The following is a 24,810-nucleotide window of genomic DNA, read 5'->3' on the forward strand; positions in this document are numbered from 1 at the left end:
AAGTCTCAGAAAATTTATTTCCCATGCCTAATTTCTTAGAAATCTACTAGACCTCCCAAAAAACGGAGTTAACCTAGGAAGAAAAATACATGGAATCATGAAACAAAGAGTGAAAACAAGTTAGAAGTGAAGCATAATGGTCTTTGGAACCAGTCTGGACTACAGCAGGTCAAAAAGCTCCAGATAAGTTTTTCTGACTAAATTTGATGGAATATCTCTGCATCTTAAATTATTAAGAGGAGGTTTAGATAATTAGCTAAGAAACTGAGGCTGAATTCATGATACGTAGAAAACTAAACAAAGATACAAAGTATTAATTTTAGGGAAAACAAGATTATTCAAGAAAAGAAAAGTAGGCATGGCCCATTTGTGAATATGTAGTTTACATCATCATAATTCACACAAGTCATATTTTAAAGAACAAATATGGATTCCCATATCAAGTAACATGATTAGATATCAGGATATATCTTCCAGCTGAAACAGGTTGTAAAGCTGAAATGACTATAGTTTTAAAGCCCTCCTTTAACACCCTGAATATCTAGTGAAATAGTAAAATTTGTGAGTCTAAAATATGTCAGTGAGGAAGCTTGGAGCATCAAGCCACTTTTACCTTGAGATTATTGTCTGAACCTGGTAAAATTGAATTTTGGATTACATGACCTTGTGGGTTCTGGGAACAGAAGACAAATTCCAAGGACTGCTCAGGTAGGGAATTTTATAAAATATACCTTTATTTCAAGTACTAGAATATTAGAGGGCTCTACCCTTTGTGTAAAGTTGAACCAGAAGTCTACAACCCTCAGAGTATTCTAAGAGAAGTTGCCTTGGAGATGAGTAAAGCAGTTCTAAAAGTATCTCCACAAATAATTTTCCAAGGAATACGGGCAACTCAGTATCTAAAATTACTAAGTATATCAGGAGACTACATACCATGAGCCGGAATTAACATAAAAAACAAAGCCACCAAGATTTCATTTATTGGAATTATCAGACTCAGAATATAAAGTAATTATGTTTACTATGTTCAGAAAGAAAATATAAGGTAGAAAAAGGAAACCAAAAAACCAAGCAGATTTGAAAAAGAACCAAATGGACATCTAGGAATGAGAAATGTTATAGTTGAAATAAAACAATTAAAATTAACAACAAATTAGTTAGAGATAAAGAGAGAATTAGTGAAATAGAAAAAACGTTAGACGACATTATAAAGCACAGAGGAAGAAACACATGTAAAAGGTAAAATATGAAAGAGAGACATAACATAAAATTGGATTCTCAGAAGAAGAGGAAAGAAAGAATGAAGCAGAATAAGCATTTGAAGTAATGGCTTAGAATTTTTGAAAACTAGATACTAACCAGTAGATTCCAAAATCCCAATGAGTCCTGAGCAGGAAAAATTACAAGAAATATACATATCAAGTAACATAATTAGATAATTAGACACATTACTGTGAGCCTGTAGAACACCAAAGATAAAGAGAAAATCTAGGCAAGTATTTTTTTAAGAGGCAGATTACTTTCAAAGGAGCAACAGTTAGGCTGAGAGCGGACTCTCAAGAATAATGCAAGACAATGGCATTCCTCTGTCCTCTGTGTATTGAGAAAGGTAATTGACAAGCTAACACACCATACCCAGCAAAAGTATCTTTCAAGAATCAGGGTGAAATAAAGACATTTAAAGACAAACATGAACCTAGAGAAGACCTTCATTAAGATAAATTCTGAAGGATATATTTAAAACAAAATGAGAGTGGTTCCAGATAGAAGTTCTGAGTTGGAAGGGAGAAAGAAGAATAAAGAAAGTGTTAAATATGTGAATAAACTTAAATAAACAGTAAAAAGCAATAATACTTTTCTTGGAGTTTTAAGAGAAAATAAATATTCAACAATAGAAGCATATAGGTTGAGAGTGGGATGAATAGATTTTAAGTTTTCTAAGGTTCTTATATTGTCCAGAGCTAGGTAAAGATATAGATAAACTTTAGATTTTGATAAATTAAGGATGTATGTTGTGACGTCTATCATAATCAGTAAAATAGAAAGCATTTAACTCTCAAACCTATAGATGTAAAATATAGAATGAGAAAATGTTTCAAAAGGCAAGTAAAAAGAAAGAAATATAGAACAAGTAGACATATAGGAATAACAAAATAAGATGAAAAGAGATTAATCCTTCTATTAGTATTTCAATTACATGTAAATAGATTAAATTCTATAGTTAAAGACATAAGTGGTAAGAGTGGATTGTAAAAATCTGCTTATGGGCTGTTTATAAGGGATAAATAAAAAACCAATGAGGGACTTCCCTGGTGGTCCAGTGGGTAAGATTCCATGCTCCTGATGCAGGGGGCCCGGGTTCGATCCCTGGTCGGGGAACTGGATCCCATGTGCATACTGCAACTAAGAAGTCAACATGCCGCAGCTAAAGATACCACATGCTGCAATGAATATCCCACATGCCGCAGCTAAGACCTGGCACAGCCTAAATAAATAAATAAAAAATAAATAGATATTTTAAGAAAAACAATGAAAAGCTTGAAAGAAAAACAATGGCAAAATGTATGTTAAGGCTTCCTCAACAAAAGAAATCTGGAGTAACTATAATAATAGGAAACAAAATTGTCTTTAAGTTAAAAAGTAGGGTGTGGGTTTTTTTCCTGACACCAAATAGATCACTCTAATACTAAGTCTCTGATTCTCTGACCCAACCAGGTTTCCTACAGTTCAGTTCAACTCTGATGCTACCTGGAGTTAGCACAGACCCCACAAGTTAAGGCATCAATCCCACAACCCTGCCTCAACTTCAGACATCACCCACAAAGGGGATCCCCAGGCTACCTGTACCTCTTCCTGGCCAACTACAAATTCGGGGGTTTTCCACAACACCCTTCTCAGGTTTTATAATTTCTAGAATGACAATAGAACTCAGTAAAGTGCTATACTTATTATTACAGTTTATTGTAAAGGTATAATAATTGAACAGCCAGATAAAGAGGTATATAGGGCAAGACCCAGAGAATCCCAAGCACAGGAGCCTCTGTCCCCATGGAATTGGGTTGCACCACCTTCCCAGCACGTAGATGTGTTCACCGACTTGGAAGCTCCTGAGCCCCATTGTTAAGGGGATTTTATTATGTAGCCATGGTTGATTAAATCAACTGCTGATGGCTGAACTCAGTCTCTTGCCCCTATAACTCCCCTTCTCCAGTCCGTTTGAGTCATCTCATTAGTATACAAATGATACTCTTACTCAGGAAATTCCAAGAATTTTAGGAGCCCTGTGCCAGGAAAAGGGAGCAAAAGCCAATATATATTTTTTATTACACCACAAAAATTTCAAAATGATGAAGGATTAAATTCACCAAAAAGATGTAACAATTTTAAATTTGTATTTACCCAATAAAGTCTCAAAATAAATGAAGTAAAAATTGACACCTATAAGAGAAATCTACCAATCCATAATCATTATGAAGGATTATTAGAATATTTCTCATTAATTGCTGGAATAAGCAGACCAAAACAAACAAACAAAAGCCAAAATAAATAAGGCTCTGTAAGATTTGAACAACCCAATTAATAAACGACCTAATGGTCATATAAAGCAGACTCCATCCAACAACTATAAGATATACTTCTTTTTTCAAGTGTACATGGAACATTTGTAAAATTTGATCATGTACAGGCCATAAAACAAGTCTCAACAAATTTAAAAGGACTGAAATAACATAGGCCATGTGTTCTGAATATAATGCAGTGAATCTATAAATCAAAACACTACCAAAACCCCATATGATAGGAAATTAAGAACATACCTTGAAATAGTTCCTCGATCTATGACAAAATTATGAAAATAATTTGAATTGAAATTCAAAATAATTTGAAGTGAAAGATTATGAAAATATCAATTGAAATGCAGCACTTAGAGGAAATTTTATAGCTTTTTATGCATATATTAGAAGACAAAAGAAAAAAAGACTGAGTTGAGCATCCATTCCAAGAATTTAGAAAGAGAACAGCAAAATAAACACAAATACAAGAGAAGAAAGGATATAATAAAGATAACCCAAATCAATGAAATAGAAAACAAGCACACAATATAGAGAGAGGCACAGTATAGACTAAAGATAGGTTTTTCTAAAAGATTTATGAAATTGATAACTTCCTGGCAAGAATGCTAAAGTGAAAAAAGATAAGGCACAAATAGTTGTTAAAGGAAAAATAAATAAATAAAGACCATTAGAGAGCAAGGATTGAATACTGAGTGGGAAAGTTTTACTGCCAAACAGGCAACCCAATCAAGCATGGAGTCCAGGAAGGCTCTCCAGGTTGAGGTCAGAGGAAAAGAAGACCATGAACTCTCTTGGTCCAGCATTAGGAATGCAAAGCACCTGGGCACTGTTGATTAGCAATATCTGGGTTTGTTGGCTGAGGTCATATGCTATGTAGGCGTAGCATGTTTGTAGCAGGAATAGGGCATCCAGGGGCCTCTAATTTGCTCATATAGCAACTGAGTCAAGATTATGTCACCCAGTCAAGCCAAATAAGGGATTATTATACCCAGTATCAGGAGTGAAAAGCAGACATTGCTAGAGATGCTGCAAACATAAACAAAAAGAAGATATTATAAATAGTTTTCTGCTGATATAATTAAAAGTTTAGAAGAAATAAAGAAATTTCCAGAAAATAGAACTTACTAAAACTGATTCATTAAGGAATATAAAATCTGAATAGTAGATGGGCTTCCCTGGTGGCACAGTGGTTGAGAGTCCGCCTGCCGATGCAGGGGACACGGGTTCATGCCTCGGTCCGGGAAGATCCCACATGCCGCGGAGTGGCTGGGCCCGTGAGCCATGGCCGCTGAGCCTGCGTGTCTGGAGCCTGTGCTCCACAACGGGAGAGGCCACAACAGTGAGAGGCCTGCATACTGCAAAAAAAGAAAAAAAGAAAAAAATCTGAATAGTTTTATAATGCGTTAAGGAATATAAAATCTGAATAGTTTTATAACTAAGAATGAAATTAAAATAGTAATTAAAAAAAAATCTTCCCACAAAGAACACTCAAGACCCAGACAACTTCACCAGCAAGGTCTACCTAACACTGGAAGAACAAATAATTCCAGTCTCACATAGACTCACACATAACCTTGATACCAAAACACGAGAGGTTCAGTGTAAGAAAGAAAAATTATAGGCCAATTTTACTTTTGAACAGAGATGCAAAAATTATAAACAAAATACTAGCAAACCAAAATCAATAATACATAAACAAGATATCACACACTTTGACTATGTTGGGTTTGTCTCTTGAATGCAAGCTTGGTTTAACATTGGAAAATTAATATAACCTACCACCTTTTAAAAGCTTAAACGAAAATGCCAACTTTTCAGGAATAAAAAATAATTCTATTTTTTGCTAAGAAGCTGGAATCAGCATTCAATTTTTGTATTCCTATTTGAGTATTCCCCACCTTCCCCTACCCTTCCCCGGCATTTTCCCATTTTGATTAGACTAATTTTCATCCAAGAAATACGACCATCCCTATGGGCATGCCAACCAAAGGATGTGTATGATGCTTCTCCCCACAGAGAATAGGTCCAGATTAGCATGATCCCCATTTAGTCTTATGGTACTTAAAAATCAGTGACTACCAAGGGCTTACTGAATACATGGTCCATTAATATGCCTTGTAAGAGAAGGATAAGTTGATCCAAAATACCAAGAGAAACAGATCTTTTTAAAAAAATCTTAAAGTCTTGTAGACCATAGGTGTTACCCCCCCAACCTCAGGGTCAAGTGAAACTCAGTTAACTCTTCTTTACTCCAATGCCTCCTCATTTTAACACACTTTCCCTAAATTCTCCTTTGAATTCTTTAGCACCGAATCAACCCTCTTGCTTATCTCCTTCATAGGTCTAGTTTAGACAAACCAAGATAGCAAGCTGCCAAATATTATTTTTAGTTTTTTAAAAAGGTTAAAGATGATTACCACCACATCTTTATTAACTGCTGAAGGGCAGACACTTTGCCTTTTATATTATAGTCGGTAAAGAACAGAACAATAGACTCTCAAGCTGGAGAAGAATTGTAAAGGCTGTTAGTTCCAGCTATCCCTTTGGTTGTCTCTAAACTATCTTCCATTTAGTGTTCTCAAGCCTGTGCTTAAATACATTAAGGACTGTTGAATTTACTTGTACAGAGTGGAACATTAAGAAATATCCACTAATGATGATGTTGGTAAGCGCACTTCAATAAGAAATACATTTCTTCATTTCTTTCTTTCTTGTCACCTATCAATAGTCTTGGGGTCAGGGGAAAGGGGAGGGAGTTGCATTTCAAAATGCATCTTCCACTGTATTCCTAATGTTCCATTGAAATTCAGTGTATTGTCCCCAGATAGGACACGTGTGACCTGTATTCAAAATAGGATGCTAATAGACTCACTTCCTAAAGATTGCCAAAGGCCAAAGAACTGACTTTTTTTTTATTGGAGTAGAGTTGCTTTACGATGTTGTGTTAGTTTCTGCTGTACAACGAAGTGTAGCAGCTATATTTTACATATATCTCCTCCCACTTGGACCTCCCTCCTACTCCCCCCACCATCCCACCCATCTAGGTCATCACAAATCACTGAGCTGAGCTCCATGTGCTATACAGCAGGTTCACCTCCCCTTAGTAGGATATGTGCTTCGAATTACTTTTTGTTTTTTTGCTTTTTCTCAGAAGGATACATAGGTCTTTTAAACTATCCTTTCCTACCCAATCCTCCTTGAGACCACAGACACAGATTTTAAGACAATCGGCCTGTGTTTGCATGTAATTTGTGGTGTAGGAAGCTAGAGGCCCTCATGAGAATTGAGCTCCTGAATTTTGTACCAATAATTGACATTAATAAATGACCAAAGACTCATATGGTGATTCTCCTTTGGACTAAAGGATTTACTGCTGCTTCTGTTGATGTTAGTATTATCTAGAAATAGTAAATGTGCTATGACAGGGAAGGCTGACACCTGGCAGCCAATTTGTTCAAATTCCCCTGTGCTTCTTTCTGTCGGTGGGGTAGTTCTGAATTCAGAAAGGTAGCTGCTTCCAGTGTTTCTAAAGGAGTATTTTCTCTCTTTCCACTGAAGGTAATAAGTTAGGCAGTGTTCTCTAAACAATCCACATAAATGAAAGATTAATGACCACTCATAAAATACTGTTAATACATGTCTCAGGATCCCCTAAACACTCTGCATTATCACCTGCCTGTGATGTGATGAGAGGCCCCGGGCATTCAAATGAAGGATGGAAAAGAAAGAACTGGAGGTAGAAAACAGGAGTGTCTAGGGTGGCCAGAGCACAAGTCTGATGAATAAATCATATCTACTCAGCCCTTGCTGCTGCCACTGCCGGGCTGTGCAGATTTCCTTATGGTGCTGGCCACAGGTGTTAGGAAGGCCAGGTGTCCTCTGGACGTAGGAATTGGCCAAGTAGAATAGAGAAGCAAAGTCTATCAAACCTGATAACCAAAGACTGTGAGTTGTTAATGGAATATTCCATACTCAGAGAAACATAACTTTGGCCGTGACCTAATTGGCTATTTTTATTGTCTGTAATGCTGATATTAAGTACAAAACTATTGATGAAAATTTAGCCACTGGTTAGGTGCCAAAGGTTTGTTTTTTAAAAATTGGTAATTTTGGACTTCCCTGGTGGAGCAGTGGTTAAGAACCTGCCTGCCAATGCAGGGGACACGAGTTCGATCCCTGGTCCAGGAAGATCCCACATGCCACGGAGCAAGTATTGAGCCCACACGTCACAACTACTGAGTCCGCCTGCTGCAGCTACTGAAGCCCATACGCCTAGAGCCTGTGCTCCACAACAAGAGAAACCACGGAAATGAGAAGCCCTCGCACCACAACGAAGAGTAGCCCTCGCTCACTGCAACTAGAGAAAGCCCACACACAGCAACGAAGACCCAACACAGCCAACAGTAAATAAATTTTTAAAAAATTAATTAAAAAAACAGCTCATAAATAAAAGAACTGGTAATTTTAACAGGTACGTTTCAGAACCTGGGAGGTACACATTTCTCTCATATATTTGTTCCCTAATAAATTGTCCAAAATGGGTTCCAAATAACTAAAGTCGTGAAGTGTGACCAGATAATTGCTCACATTTCTGGATCAGTTTGTCATATACCAGGGATTGTCTCATATGTTCTACATATTTTACTCTTATTTAACTCTCACAGCACCTCTATGAAATACATATTATTATCCCCATTTTAAAGATGAGAAAACTGAAGCTTAGGTTAAATAATTTGCTTGAGGTCACATAGCTGGTCATGGTGACTCTTGACTTGACCTCAGTGAATCTGACCACAAAACCCCAGCTCTTAACTACTATTCTATGCAAATGAGCAAAGTCTATAAAATGAAGCTAAAAGAGAGAAAATATCTTTTTTCTTAAAATGGAAAAATGACTTTACTATTCATAGACTGTGGGTGGATCTATGTAAGATAATATATGTAAAGTTGTTAGAACAGTGCCTGGCCCTTATTGGCTTTGAATAAATGTTAGCTGTCATGGTTGTTGTAGTATCTTTAAGGTAAATTTCAGGTGTTCCAAATGTTGGTTTGCCTGATTCTCACAAGGAGCTTGGCCCATGGGAAGGTGGCACAGTGCCTTTGGTGAATAAGTGCATTAATTGCAGGCTTTGGAACCAAACCTGGGTGGCACTTTGAAAATGGGATTGAAGCCCTAGCTTATAGACAAGTACCCACCAGAGCAAGGATCTCAATGTTTGGCAGATTTTCTGTTGCAGCATCCTCTCTGAAAGCAGGGTTTTCCCAGTGATGTATTTTATAAAGATGTCAAATTGCCACTTGTTTCCTGTGCTTTTCTGATAAGAGAAGCATTTGGAATCTGTGCTCTGCCACCTTTAAACACTAAACATTCAGATTTTTAAAAGTATAAATCTTACTTCTTACTTCAGAGCACCCTAGAGGATTATGGTGGCAGATATTATGGCCTCCTTTGGTTCTGTGTATGCAGAGACCTCTAGGCCCAGGGAGTGCTTTGACCTTTGGTATTTAATGGGATGCTGTACAGTCACTGTCCTTACTGGCCTGGAGAGCAGCTGCTCAGTGGTTATTATGGACTGAATATTTGTGTCCCCCCAAAATTCATATGTTGAAGCCCTAACCACCAATGTGATAGTTGTTGGAGATGGGGCTTTTGGGAGGGGAATAGTTAGATGAGGTCATGATGATGGGGCCCTCATGATGGGATTAGTGTCCTTATATAAAGAGACATCAGAGAGCATGGTGAGCATGGGGGACAATAGAACATGGTATCCATGTTCAGGAAAAGAAAACATGGCCATCTGCCTGTGGTCAACAGGCTTCTTTTGAGGTGAGCAAGGGAGTGAAAAGAGACTGGCATGAGGCTGAGAGTGAGCCTGTAAACCTCAGGTACCATCATGCTTCAAGGGGTAAAAGGAAGATAGTTACTAGACCTACATTTTTGAAATTTTTCAGTGAGTTCTTCCAAATTAAATGGCGAATTTTGCCTCAGGAATGTTGGGTTTTATCCAGAAAAATGTAATGTGAAGACAGATTAAAAGAGAGTAATGGGAATAGTCTACTGTGTTTTCTTCATTGAAGTATAGTTGATTTACAATGTTGTGTTAATTTCTGCTGTACAGCAAAGTGACTCAGTTATACACATCTACTGTATTTTTTTTTAAATACACTTTGTTTTTTTGTGGTCCATTTATGTGGATACTAATATGATTGCCTTGGCTCCTTAGCAGAGAATCTGAATTCTCAGCATCACTTCAGCAAAATTTGTTATGGTAATAGAGTGAGGGCCTTTTGATCTTGATGATTAACATGGAGCTTGGCTAACCTGATTTTATAACTCTGCCCGAAACTGGGTTTTGGTCTGTTAATACAGCATAATACATTCAAATGAAGCTTCCTTGGGCTGTCTTATCCCAGAACTGTTGTGATTTATTATTTGAAATGAAGTTCTCATAAAGAACTTTGCATGAAGAAAAAGTTTAAGTGTATAATTTATTTTTATTCTTAAAATTAATCTCCATGTTGCTTTTCCTGGTTAAGAAGTGAAACCCTGAGGTACTACAACTGTGAATAATTCAGCAATCCATTCAATAAATGTGTGTTAAATTCCTGATATGTCGCAGGCTATGTGCAAGGTACTGGGGATACTGTGGTGAAACATAAAAGGCAAGGGCCCGGCGCTATGTTTTTTTGCCTTATGTATGAGCTATGAGGCCATCAATGATTCAACCCATCTTTCAACTCTAGGATCAATCAGTCTTCTGGCCACACATTGCTGGGGCCAGGACAGAGAATGTGTGGCAGCTAGGCAGACAGCATACAGAGGAACAGTGGGGAGGAAGGGCAGGCATTTTGGAGTCTATGCTGATATGGAAAGCAAAGCCACCCTTGCAGTACAGTTGATAGACTTTAATATTAAAATAAACTTTGGGCAATTGCAAACATAACAACAGAGTTGTCTGCTTTGGTACAAAGACATGTCACCCCAGCTATATAGCATTGTATGAAAAAAGTGTTGTGTCAGGCTGACTGAAGATCAGCAGAACATGAACAGTAGAGGGAAACCATCTGAAGTGGTTCCAGACAAAGACAGTTTTCCTAATTCCATTGATGAAATTCACCAATACCCAATAAGGGAAGATTGGAAATTCACATCAGAACCCGCTGTACATAATTTGTAGTTTGCTCTATGTAATTATACTCAAGTAAATTATAGAGGAATCTGTATATGTTCTCCTTTCATAGTACAAATTAAATCATTTTAACAAATCCCTTTTTTAAAATTAAAAGTCATGTATTAAAGACCCACCAAAATGAAAACTCCACAAGCAGGGACTGCAACTCATCATGCTCACTGCTCTGTCCCCGGAACAGTGTGTAGCTCGTCGTATTTTCTGGCCACCCAGGCCTTTTACGTACTCTTCCTATGCTTAGGAAAGGTCTCATCTTACAAATCCTACCTCCCCAAAGTGGAAGCCAGAAAACAAATTTCCCAGCCTCCTTTACAGCTAAGATAGAGGCATGTGACCCAGGATCCACCAGCCAGCTGCACCTACAAGGGACTTCTACTCAGAAGCGAACACAAAGAAGCAAGCTTTACCCCAAATCTAATTTTTCTAGCAAAGGTGGAGACTGAAGCATCAGTCTTTCTCCTCCAGTAAGGTTTCCCTGCATATCGCCCATCCTTGAGGGCAGTTGGGTTTAGACCTTCTCTAGGTCTACTTTTCATTGTACTTACCCGTGCTATTATAATGATTATCATCTTTAATTAGGTTCTAATCTGCTGTGATAGTTAGGGTAATCCTAGCTGCTCTCACAAACCAAAAATATATGGTGGATCAATCACAGAAGAAGTTTCCCTTTCCTGATCACGTAAAGTTAACATGGTACCTGGGTTCAGCCGACAGCCTCCTGGCAGGAGGTAATTCATAGATCCAGGCATCTTCCATCGTGCAGCTTTGCCATCTGTACCACGTGGCTTCCAAGGGTGCCATGCCCATCTGAACCGGGCCAGAGGCAGAGGGCCTGAGGAATCACATGCTGGGGGTTTTATGAGCTAGCCTCTGAAGCTATGCTTATCACTTCTGTTCACATTCTATTGTTCAGAGCTCATCCATGTGGCTACACCTAACTGGCAAACACAGTCTAGCTTCCCGTAGCTTCTTCCAGTTAAGAGTACATGGACACTAGAAGATTATGACAAAGTGCCGTATCTAACTTTCTATCTTCTCTCTTGCTTCCATCCTCCTCGACTGGGAAAAAGGATGACAGTAAGAAGGCTAATCATACAGTAACACTGTGTAAATCACAGATAGCTGTAGCTCTGATCTGGATTCCCTTTTCTTGGCTCTTCTGTGCTTTTTGCTAAACATTTCTCTTGGGGTGCGGGGAAGGCACACATTCATTGGATAGTTATTTCTGAATGCTTTGCCCAAAACTGCTTTTATCTCCAAGCTCCCCATGTGTCACTCTGAAAGGGAAAGTGCTTAGCATGCAGCCTGGGCGCCACATGTGTTCTGACGCGCTGGCACGTGGATGAGTTAGGAGGTTCCAAATCATTGCCTCTTGGCCTCCCCCAGGCTAATATAGGAAACATCTTTTTTTCGCCCCTGCCTCTCCTGGACCTAGGTGCCTTATCAGCGGCCAGGGAAAGCTGGGAATACGACTCGGGAGCCAGGGACCTCCAGAGCCCGGACTTGCAGAGTCAGTCAGCCCTACAGAAGCTTCTTGAGTATGGGGGAAGCTCTTTGCATCAGCAGGCTGCTGCTTTCCACAAGCTGCTCACACAGTCCCCGCGTTTTGGCAACTCTGTAGGAGGAAGCTATCTAGAGCTGGCCAACACGGTGAGTCCTTTCTGGTTCAGAGAACACATCTTTAGGCCTGTGTGTATGCCAATACAAAATTTGAATTTTGAGCTCCAGGGGACATATCGGGTATTGTCTTTTTTATTGAGCTAAATGTTGTACCATTCCCAGCCTTGCCAATAATGTTAAGGGCTCCAAATACTTAAGATTGGTGACTTCACTCTCACTATTGAGAGCAGAGTGGTCGCCTAAAAAATGTTTTAAGTCTGTATGTTGTACAGATTTAATTACTAGAATATCCACAATGGCTTCACCACAGAATATTTTCTGGGACCAGACATTACAAGTCAATAGGATATAATTCTTTGTGTTCCCTAATTTGGGCTTTACTCGTTTGAAAAGCAAACAAGAAAATATTTCATTGAAAGTTTGATCATTGTTTCTGCTTGTACTTTAAAAACATATTCTGTTGAAAACTATGGAACAGCTTAGAATTCCATTATGCTTAGTTTAAACTTTTTTACCTCAGGATGAATTAGTACCGTGATGACCTTTGGGTGAAAAGCTGTTGTCTTCCCTTTTAAGCTAGAGCTGGGGAACGAGGTGGGGTTGGCTGAAGACCTGGGCCATGTTGGGGTGACGTGCAGACAGTTTATAAATTAGGGTTGCTATCTAGCCACTGTGTGAAAGGTCCGTAAACCTACCTTGCTTTTTGAAACTGAAGTTTGAAACCAGAGGTGATATAAGCATCTTGACAACTTCATTTACGTCTATTTACAATCTGCTTTGGGGTAGACTAGTGGTTTTCAGACTTTTTGTGTTTGAGGCATATTTTCTAATTCTGACATTTTTGGTGACGTGTTTGAAGGCACTAACAATCCTAAATACACAGCAAAAATGACAGTACAATCATCAGACAAATCCCAATTAAAAGACATTCTGCAAAATACTTGACCAGTACTCTGTGAAATTGTCAAGGATATCGAAAGTAAGGAAAGTCTGAGAAAGAGAAACTCACAGCTAAAAGGAGCCTAAGAAGATCTGACAACTTCTCATTTGTGGTACCCTGGCTGGGACATCAGGTAAAAACTAAGGAAACCTGGATAAATTATGGATTTTAGTTAATAATAATTATCAGTATTGATTCATTAATCGTGACACTGTATCATAATCATGTAAGATATTCATAATAGGGGAAATTGGGCGTGAAGTATGTGAGAACTCTCTGTCCCATCTTTGCAACTTTTCTAAAAAATTTTTAAATATATTAAAAACATACACACACACAATCACTACTATGGTGTAACTATGTCTCATAAAACCTGTAAAAGAACCCATAGTTATTGCACTGTTTGCCACTTGGTCACCCTTCAAGGACATTCTTGCTCAGTTTGAGTAGAACTATTAACTCTCCTAATCTCATCTTCCTGTGTGCCCAGGAGACTAGGCAAGTAGCAGGAAATAAGTCATCTTTCTCTGGCATGGGCCTGGATTTAGGCTCTGCTTTTACAAATAATTTGCAGCAAGTTGAACTTTACTCTTTACTCTATCAGCTCAGCCTTTTTCAAGACAGACACTGATGTGGCAGTATGGGTTATAGCAAGAATCTATGTTACAGACTGATCAAAATTTAGTGGCCCCCGCTCTGAAGGGTTCAGGGCTTGAGGCCCACCAGTTTTCTTCAGCAGACCTACTGGTGAAAACAGCAGGAGTTGGCTGTTTCCTACCTCTGCTTGACTTCCTGATTCTTAACCTTTCCAGTAACTGCTTGGATTTTGTTCTGTTCTCCCTTCAATCCTGGTCAGCCCCTGGGCTTCCCACAGCCAGGTTCTCTTTTTGTATTATTGGTGAAGTTTTGGAACTGATGGAACCCTGCCTGTGATGACCTTTGCAGAGGCCAGTTTGAGAAACATTCCCCTTACATGTTGAGCACCCAGCCCATGCAGGAGTGTTCACTTTATTAAAAGCCATGACCGGGCTTCCCTGATGGCGTGGTGGTTGAGAGTCCGCCTGCCGATGCAGTGGTCGTGGGTTCATGCCCCGGTCCGGGAAGATCCCACATGCCTCATAGCGGCTGGGCCCGGGAGCCATGGCTGCTGAGCCTGCGCATCTGGAGCCTGTGTTCCGCAACGGGAGAGGCCACAACAGTGAGAGGCCCGCGTACCGCAAAAAAAAAAAAAAAAAAAAAGTCATCACCTGGGAATTCCCTGGCAGTCTAGTGGTTAGGACTCCACATTCTCACGGCGGAGAGCCCTGGTTCAATCCCTGGTCGGGGAACTAAAATCCCACAAGCCACACAGTGCAGCCAAAAAAAAATAAAAGTCATGACTCATATACTTACATTTGGCACACTTTTCTGTATATATGTTGTTGATGAAAATAATCAATAAACAACCTAAAATAGTAATAGAAAAGTGTTTTATTTGAACCCAGCTGAGGACTATAGCTCAGAAGACAGCCTCTCAGATAGCTCTGAGGAACTGCCCTGGAGAAGCATGGTTTTCAGCACAGTTTTATATCTTGTCAGAACAAAGAACATTAAACAAGTCAGGGATACATTCCTTCAGGATTAAAAAAAAAACAGATCAGCACGTACATAGCGAGTCAGCATGGCCTTGGCAGCTGGGAAGGGTGTCTTATCATTGAGGGGGTACTAGCATTGGCGTCCCAGAAAGGGAGGCATTTAATCTTTATTTCTAACATAAACATTCTTTACTTCTGGCCCTTTTCTTTATTAATTAAAGCAGATGTACAGTATGTTTGATAGGCCACAAACAGGGTATTTTAGTTAGCATAAAATTCAGGTTAACTTATGTATAAGCCAAAATGACTTCTCCACAACTCAAAATGTGAAAATCTTTTTTATCAATGTTATATGTCTATAAAAGCTTATAATGAATACATAATCAATGGTGGTGACCTATTCAGTAGTATTCATTAGAATACGTTGAATAAGTTTTTTTTTTAAGTTATAACTCCACGAATGAAGAAATAAAGTTGTACATTCTCACTTAAGGTGATCCTTGGTGAGAACCAGACCAAAATGCAAATGCAGGGACTTGCAATCTATGACGGTGATTATGTTCTTTATTTTCTCACTGAATTGAAAATGCACAATTTTAAAAATATTTTATTGAAATATACATGATTTACAATGTGTTAATTTCTGCTGTACAGCTAAGTGATTCAGTTATACATATACATGCATTCTTTTTTATATTCTTTTCCATTATGGTTTATCACAGGATGTTGAATATAGTTCCCTGTGCTATACAGTAGGAACTTGTTGTTTATCCATCCTATATATAGTTTGCAACTGCTACCCCAGAACTTCCCCTCCATCCCTCCCCCACCCCCCCGCCCCTTGGCAACCACAAGTCTGTTCTCTATGTCTGTGAGTCTGTTTCTGTTTCGTAGATATGTTCATTTTTGTTGTATTTTAGATTCCATATATAGGTGATATCATATGATATTGGTCTTCCTTTTTCTGACTTACTTCACTTAGTATGATAATCTCTAGTTGCCTCCATGTTGGTGCAAGTGGCATTATTTTAACGGCTGAGTAATACTCCATTGTGTATATATACTACATCTTTATTCATTCATCTGTCAATGGACATTTAGGTTGCTTCCATGTCTTGGCTATTGTAAATCGGGCTGCTATGAACATTGGGGTGCATGTATCTTTTAGAATTAGAGTTTTCATCTTTTCTGGATATATGCCCAGGAGTGAGATTACTGGATCATATGGCAACTCTATTTTTAGTTTTTTAAGGAACCCCCATACTGTTTTCCATAGTGGCTATACCATTTTACATTCCCACCAACAATGTAGGAGGGTTCCCTTTTCTCCACACCCTCTCTAGCATTTGTTACTTGTAGACATTTTAGTGATGGCCATTCTGACCGGTGTGAGGTGATACCTCATTGTAGTTTTGATTTGCATTTTTCTAATAATGAGCAGCTTTGAGCATCTTTTCATGTGCCTTTTGACTATCTGTATGTCTTCTTTGGAGAAATCTCTGTTTAAGTCTTCTGCCCATTTTTCAGTTGGGTTGTTTTTTTGTTGTGGTTATTGAGTTGCATGAACTGTTCATATATTTTGGAAATTAAGCCCTTGTCGGTTACATTATTTGCAAATATTTTCTCCCAGTCCATAAGTTGTCTTTTTGTTTTGTTTATGGTTTCCTTTGCGTACAAAAGCTTATAAGTTTGATTAGAGCCCATTTGTTTATTTTTACTTTTATGTCTGTGGCCTTGGGAGACTGACCAAGTCTCAGAGAATGTTTTGTCTATGTTTTTTTTAGGATTTTTATGGTGTCATGTCTTATGTTTAAGTCTTTAAGCCATTTTGAGTTTATTTTTGTGTATGGTGTGAGAGTGTGTTCTAACTTCATGGTTTACAAGCAGCTGTCCAGCTTTCCCACTACTACTTGCTGAAGAGACTGTCTTTTCTCCTTTGTATGTTCTTGCCTCCCTTGTCAAAGATTAATTGTCCAGGGGCTTCCCTGGTGGCGCAGTGGTTGAGAGTCCACCTGCCGATGCAGGGAACACGGGTTCGTGCCCCGGTCTGGGAGGATCCCACAGGCCGCAGAGCGGCTGGGCCTGTAAGCCATGGCCGCTGAGCCTACACGTCCAGAGCCTGTGCTCCGCAACGGGAGAGGCCACAACAGTGAGAAACCCATGTAACGCAAAAAAAAAAAAAAAAAAATTAATTGTCCATAGGTGTGTGGGTTTATTTCTGGGCTCTCTATTCTTTTCCATTGATCCATATGTCTGTTTTTGTGCCAGTACCACACTGTTTTGATTACTGTAGCTTTGTAGTACTGTCTGAGGTCTGGGAGAGTTATGCCCCCTACTTTGTTCTTTTTCCTCAGGATTGCTTTGTCAATTCTGGGTCTTTTATGTTTCCATATAAATTTTAGGATTATTTGTTCTAGTTCTGTGAAAAATGTCATAGGTAATTTGATGGGATCACATTAAATCTGTATATTGCTTTGGGTAATATGGCCATTTTAACAATATTTATTCTTCCAATCCAAGAGCATGGGATATCTTTACATTTCTTTGAATAATCTTCAGTTTCCTTTATTAATGTTTTGTAGTTCTCAGCATACAAATCTTTCACCTCTTTGGTCAGGTTTAGTCCTAAGTATTTTATTTTTTTGATGTGATTTTAAAACAAATAGTTTGTTTACATTCCCTTCTGATATTTCATTGTTAGTGGAAAATACACAACTTAAAAATATGATTTAAACTGATAGACCCTTGATAACTCCTTGGACCCTGTGGTAAAGGGACTTTTGAACCCCAATTCTTCATCCTTTCCTATATCTTCACTGTTTGTCATGTGACTTTGGTGTCTTCCTGTCAAATATGTGAGAAATAATAAAAGATTGTTGTTTTAACTATTGTGTTTAGGGTGGTTTGTTTCATGGCAATAGTTGACTCAGGGTCTGCTCACAGTGGTCCATGGAGCCCAGATTGAGAAATACCCCTTATAAGTGGCCAAAGAAAGCAAATAGCCTCTCTAAAGTGCACACTTGGGCAATCCCTTCACTTATAAAACCATATTAAAAGTAATTTATGTTCCTTCTAGAACAAATCCTGAACTAATACAATTAGATTCTGGGGTTTGGGTTTTTTTTTTTTTTTAAAGTAGCTACTAAGAGCAAAAGGCATTTTATTGGTGCCCAGTTAGGAGACAAGAAGCACACACTAATTCACACAGGGAAAGTTTAACATAAAAAGTGATTAACTAGTAGCAGGGGATTACCTACTGAGGAGTCAGGAAAATCTAGTGAATACAGGAATAGTACACATGAAGAGCAGTCACTTCCTCTAAAACTGAGTCAAGTACCCAAGGAAGGAATATATTTGGAAGAGGGCCTCCCTTCACCCAGGGCTGGGATTCAGACCCCCTTGACAAGGAGTGGCTGGTACCCACTGGACGGCAGAGAAATTCCCTGAGATGCCGTGGGCCAGGGTTGGCAGCAGGAAGCCAGCTCTCTGGAGTGTCGGCCCAGCTGGCTGGGATGCCACCCACTGGCGCATCACTGAGAAAGTGCCCACAGAGGAATTCACTGGGAGGCTGCCTACCAGAGTGGTAGCAAAACCCACCAAGAAGTGCCCTAAATGGTGGCACTGAAACATACTGGGGATGAGTGCCACTGCATGTCCTGTGCTACTGGCCTTGGGAAGAGTCCCGAAGAACCAGCATTCCCTTTCTCCCCCAGTGGCGCTCCAGTGCCTCTGCTGACAGGGGACAAATGTCCATCTTCAGGATCATAAAGCAGGGCAAGGAAAGATGGGTTTGGAGATGAGAGAGATAAACTGATAACTGGCACAGGCATTTTTAACATTGAGAAGCTTCTGATAGCATCCTACACAAGATTTACCTTTCTAAGCATCCCTTCTTTTCTTCTACTACCAAATACCTGTCTTCTTCTCCTTCTGCCAGACACAGTGCCTATTATGACTTTGAGGCTTAACACACTGTTTAAAATGCAAAGGCAACAAGATGATGTTGTGCATAGAAACTTGTGCCAATTAGAGTTTTATCTGAGAAGCAGAATGGCTAACCATGATATAGAATAAAGGATCTACAGAAACAGACTCACAGACATAGAGAATAGACTTGTGATTGCCAGGGGAGAGGAGTGGTGGTGGAAGGATGGATTGGGAGTTTGGGATTAGCAGATGCAAACTATTATATATAGGATGGATAAACAACAAGGTCCTACTGTATAGCACAGGGAACTATATTCAATATCCTGAGATAAACCAGAATGGAAAAGAATATGAAAAAGAATGCATGTATATGTATAACTGAATCACTTTGCTGTACAGCAGAAATTAATGCAACATTGTAAATCAACTATAATTCAATTAAAAAAAAGAATAAAGGATCTATGGTGAAGCAATCTATGCAGGCTGTTGTTCTGCGTCTGTGTTGAGTCTAAAGTTACTCTAGGTCTATCAGATCAGCAGATAAGAAGGAAAGCTGGATGTAGAGGACAGCAGGACAAGTGCGAATGCATGAACACAAATTGAGACCCCATGAGGACAAACTGGAACCCACTTCTATCTCTGAACCATGTCCAACCCTGATGCTGTGGATGACCCACAGGAGAACTGGCACCCATTATCAGGGAACCACACACACATCTAGCCCGGGACTCAGAGAAGCTGAAGGAGGTGGCCTTGGGAAGTTGGAGTTGCTACAAGTCTGATTCACCAAGGAGGAAAGCAGCAGATTGGCAACAACTTTCAGAGCATAAATAGTATGACTTCTTCACTGCTACCTCTGGCCTTCACATGGAGTGTCTCTCATGTCCAGACAGAACCATACAGGAAACAGAACTCTGGGAAACATAGTTCCAGCTTAGCTAAGTTGACTTAGCACCACAGAGCAGCAGAGAAACTGCCAGTGCAATCTGTACAGTATTCCTAAAACTATCAGCAAAACAAAATGAAACACTTTGGTTTAGTAGAGAAGAGATGCAGTGGAAAGGATATACTGCCTGTTTGCTGATGGATTTTCTCTCCAAAGATTTGTATTTCAGAGAAGAGTGCAAGTATAAATTATAATGTTATAGATTCTAAGTAGTGACATATTTAAGTATTATAAAGCATAAAACACAGCTGAAGTTTTATTTTCTAGCTACAACCCTGATAAATTACTGAACAAAGTATCAGTTTCTTCATAGATTCTTGCAGTCATGCTACTTGGTTTTTTAAGTATTTATTACCAGGTTTATTAATTTGTGTTAAGAAAAATATTGATAATTCATTGATAATGATTAATTATGACTGATTATACTAGAAAAGAAGTCATGTACAAGATATAAAGTATTTGATTTACAATAGCCAGGACATGGAAGCAACTTAAGTGTCCGTCGACAGATGAATGGATAAAGAAGATGTGGCACATATATACAATGGAATATTACTCAGCCATAAAAAGAAACTAAATTGAGTTATTTGTAGTGAGGTGGATGGACCTAGAGACTGTCATATAGAGTGAAGTAAGTCAGAAAGAGAAAAACAAATACCGTATGCTAACACATATATATGGAATCTAAAAAAAAAAAAAAGGTTCTGAAGAACCTAGGGGCAGCACAGGAATAAAGATGCAGACATAGAGAATGGACTTGAGGACACGGGGAGAGGGAAGGGTAAGCTGGGACGAAGTGAGAGAGAGACATGGACATATATATACTACCAAATGTAAAATAGGTAGCTAGTGGGAAGCAGTCGCATAGCATAGGGAGATCAGCTTGGTGCTTTGTGACCACCTAGAGGGGTGGGATAGGGAGGGTGGGAGGGAGACGTAAGAGGGAGGGGATATGGGGATATACGTATATATATATAGCTGATTTACTTTGTTATACAGCAGAAACTAACACACCACTGTAAAGCAATTATATTCCAATAAAGATGTTAAAAAAAGATACAACAGGATTATTATATTTGAAAAAAAATAAAAATAAAAGCTGCCTTGGGGATCATGTGAACTCAAAATAAAGCTCAACTTTTAGATGAAACAGAAAAGCTATAAAGTATTTGAACCAATATAGAAAGCTGATGAAAAGTTAAAGTCGTCATTTGTCTCCCCATGTCTTCACCAATTTTTTTATGTATCCCTTATTTGCTTTTAATATAAGGAACTTTCTATTTCTTCTTTGGTAGTATTAATTACTGTGATGCTAATGATCCTAATATAATGCTGTGATCATTAGGGTACTTGCCAAACTTGGGATTCCCATATTGAAACCTTTGGTCAAGAGGATGTGTCCTGTCTTTGTGGTCAGAGCAAGGCTGATTGTTCTGTCAGCACCCTCTTCTGGACATTGTTCAGAATCAACGAACAGGAAATTCTTAAGCATAGGGCATGCTTATCAACTTTGGGATTTTCAGGAAATTAAGACAGTACAAATGAAATATTGGATTTTTTTTTTTGAAATATTGGATTTTTGAGAGTAGCTACGGATAGGTCTAGAATATAGGGTTGATAAAAAAATTTCTTCAGAATCTTGAATTGTCACTTCCAAATGATTGAAACTGAATTTCAAAATAAATCATCAAGGAGTTTGAAAATTCTTAAAGAGTTGTCAAAAATTTGGAAATGGAAGATTACTGGTTACCCTTTCAAAGTCATATTAGAGCTCCTTACAAGTCATCTGAGGCTACAGGAGATGTAACCTCGTTTGGCTTACCGTTTATGAATGGAGGGTAGCAGAATATACCACCCCAAATATGACTATAGGAGTTCAGTGCATGCCACTCTAAAATATGTCATTTTGGCGTTTTGATTATTTTGAGCTGCTGGCACTTGGAAAACCATAAATACAGGGAGAGGCTTTCTCTGAATTCCCCTTATCTGCCTAAAGACTGATCCTTCAGAAGGAACTCAGATGTCATAGATCCCCTTCCAGGAGTTTCATCAACCAGGGAAGATTGACTTCTTTCAAAGGAGAGGAGAATAGAAGTCAACACCACACCCTCACAGACTTTGTCAGAGATGATCACACCTCCCATCTATTCTTCTAAGGGCCCATTCATCTTTCCTAAAAATCATTTACTCTCCCCTAAGAGTCTTACATTCCCCAACCCTTTCCCTATTAAGATGGTATTTAATCCTGAATTCTAAGCCACCTTGGGGAGGTACTCTTCCCCCCCGCCCCCCGTACCGCCGCCCCGCTGGGTTTCTCTCAGGTACACATGAGGTATACATATTAGTAAACTCGTTTATTTTTCTCTTGTTAATCTTTTATCATAGAGTCTCAGCTAGGAATTTAGGGGGTAGAGGGAAAATTTTTTTCCTCCCCTACACTGTTAGTTAGGGTCCAGACTCTTCAAATGTGGATGTTAATTTGCAGAAGGTTGATAAATTATCAGTGGTTTTGATAGAGATACAAATTATTTTTGTTGGCAGAAAGGATAACCTTTTGTTAACAGACAACTGTTACATTTTACTTGCCCTGGTGAGACATTAACTGGTTTTGTAACTGCCATCTTATTCCGGCATTCTTTTTCTTCTCCCCCTTCTGTGAATCAGCTTTATTCTTCTGGGTCCCTCAATGAATTAAATAAATCTTAAGAAAACTGCTTACCCTATATTTATATGAAAGTCCTGTTTTTCCTTTTATGAAAATTATACTTCAACACTGTGTTCTTTTTCTGTTTGCTTACTGCTAGTGAAAATAGAGAAGTAGATAGGAGTTAACAAATGAAGCACTTTACAAGGGTCGTTTCTGTGTAAATTACCTCGTTACCCGTAGATTAGGCAGGCCCAGCCAGTCTCTTACTGACTCTCCCTTTCTCATTTATTTTATAGGACTTTAGATCCTTTCATTCTTCTTTGTCTTCCATCCTCACCTCCACACACAGCAACCTCACCTCCTTTCTTTGAAAAAAATCCCCCCACATGGCCCTACCCCCATGTCTTAGGTCCTGAAGCTGGTACTTCCTGTAAAGGAATAGAAAGAAATATAGGGTCCTGTAAGTTCTTTATCTCCAAAGAAATTCATTACATCCCCAGGGCAACTGGGAACTGGTAGCATCAAGCTCTGCCGGGTTTTATAAACAAGTCACCTTGGTTCAATCCTTGGTCAGTATGAAGGAGAGTATGGGTGTATATGCAAAGCTATCATTTTAGCTCACACTTCTGTTAAGTATGCAGCATGAAAGCATAAGGAAGTTGCCCCCCTACCCTCTGCAACAAAAGGGATGAGAAAGGAAGATTTCTCTGGATATTTATTTGCCTTGTGGGAGATTTCCACAATTGTACAGAGATGATTTATTATGGTGTATTCTAATTCTTCACAAAGATTGAGTTATTAAAAGTCTTCACAAATAATTTTTAATCTCTAAGATACTCGGCAGTCATAAATTTGAGATTAAGCTCTAACGTCATATTGAAATGATAATACTCTTTTGGAGAAGAACTTTAAATTTGACAAAGGTCTTTATTTATGAAAATGAAGATGCTGTTTAAGGATTGTTGCTGTTACTATTATTGCTATTAATATTATAAAACCTGCAGATGCAGGGTCTGTGGTTTACGTTCTGGGTTTTTTTTTGGAGAGCCTCTCTGTTCTTGGTTAGAGGAATCTGAGCTTACTCTTACTTTTTTCCCACTCCTCTTAGCTTAGCTTCTGTTTCCTCCATGTCTTTGTCACAAATGGAAGAACTGACTAACATATATAATGGCCTGAGGAATCCCTTTCTTCCTCACCTATAGTCTGTTCAGACTGTGAAGAGATAATATGACCCTCTTTTTACCAACAAGTTATCATCAACAAGGCATACAAAAAGCAGGCACACCACCCTTCAGAAGCTTTTTTTTAATTTTTTTAAAATTTTTTTATTTTTATTTTTTTTTGCGGTACGCGGGCCTCTCACTCTTGTGGCCTCTCCCGCTGCGGAGCACAGGCTCCGGACGCGCAGGCTCAGCGGCCATGGCTCACGGGCCCAGCCACTCCGCGGCATGTGGGATCCTCCCAGACTGGGGCACGAACCCGCGTCCCCTGCATCGGCAGGCGGACTCTCAACCACTGCGCCACCAGAGAAGCCCCCAGAAGCTTTTAATCTTGGGAATGACCAGAGTACCCACACAGCAGATCCTCATACTACTAGGAACAATTGCTCCCAGACATTGCAATTTCATGGCCTGATAACACTTCAGAAGATTGAAACTTGCCAAATTTTTATGTTGCTAAAAATCAAAAGCCAATCTATCTACTATCCAGTATCACTATCTACTGTCATTTCATAAAAGAAAGGACTTTTTAGCAACCAAAGATAGGTAGTTATCTCTAGATAAGTAAATAAATGAAAAGATACATTTAACATCATGGAAGAAATCACAATTGTTCTTGTTTTTAACATTTCTTCACGAACTGATGGGAGTAGCTAAGGATGTGGACTTTAGCACCACACATCGTGCCCTTAGGTCTGACTTCGGACAAGTCATTTAGCCTCTTTTAGCATCCGCATTAAGGAAATTAGGAATAATAATACCTTCCTCATATGGTTGTCATGGGAACTAAATGGATAATGCATATAAAGTGTTTAATACAATGCCTCATGCAAATAGATGCTCTGTAAACGGTAGTGGTTGTTATGGCTCTTTCCCCCAGCTCATTATCAGAAACAAATTTTTGAGAGTTACTTACAAGTGGATTCATTTGGGGTACAATTTGGAAACAGAAATGTAAAAATTGTGAAGAAAGGAGATCTTCCAAGAAGATTTAGAGATATTTATTGAGCACTTTTTTATGAGCTAGGAGCTGTCTCAAAGATATCGTTAAAAATTATAATAAATGCACTTGTACATAGGATATTTTTGGAAATCAGATCGTGAAAAAGCATAATATTATAATTCCTACCTAGAGATAAAAGGGCCCTTAAAAAAAACCCTGGTCTAACCTCTC

General features: G+C 38.9%; 1 protein-coding gene across 5 annotated transcripts in view; it reads left to right on the plus strand.

The window, feature by feature from the left end:
• The window catches only part of MCC (MCC regulator of WNT signaling pathway), a 464,937-nt gene that overhangs the window by 127,336 nt on the left and 312,791 nt on the right, over positions 1-24,810 (plus strand). For all 5 annotated transcript variants that reach the window (XM_060296098.2, XM_060296099.2, XM_060296100.2 and 2 more), the window contains one exon: positions 12,198-12,412. In XM_060296098.2, the coding sequence (XP_060152081.1) occupies positions 12,198-12,412 (215 nt within the window). The remainder of the gene's footprint in view (positions 1-12,197; positions 12,413-24,810) is intronic.

The sequence above is a fragment of the Globicephala melas genome, chromosome 3 (assembly GCF_963455315.2).
Source record: "Globicephala melas chromosome 3, mGloMel1.2, whole genome shotgun sequence".
Lineage (NCBI taxonomy): Eukaryota > Metazoa > Chordata > Mammalia > Artiodactyla > Delphinidae > Globicephala > Globicephala melas.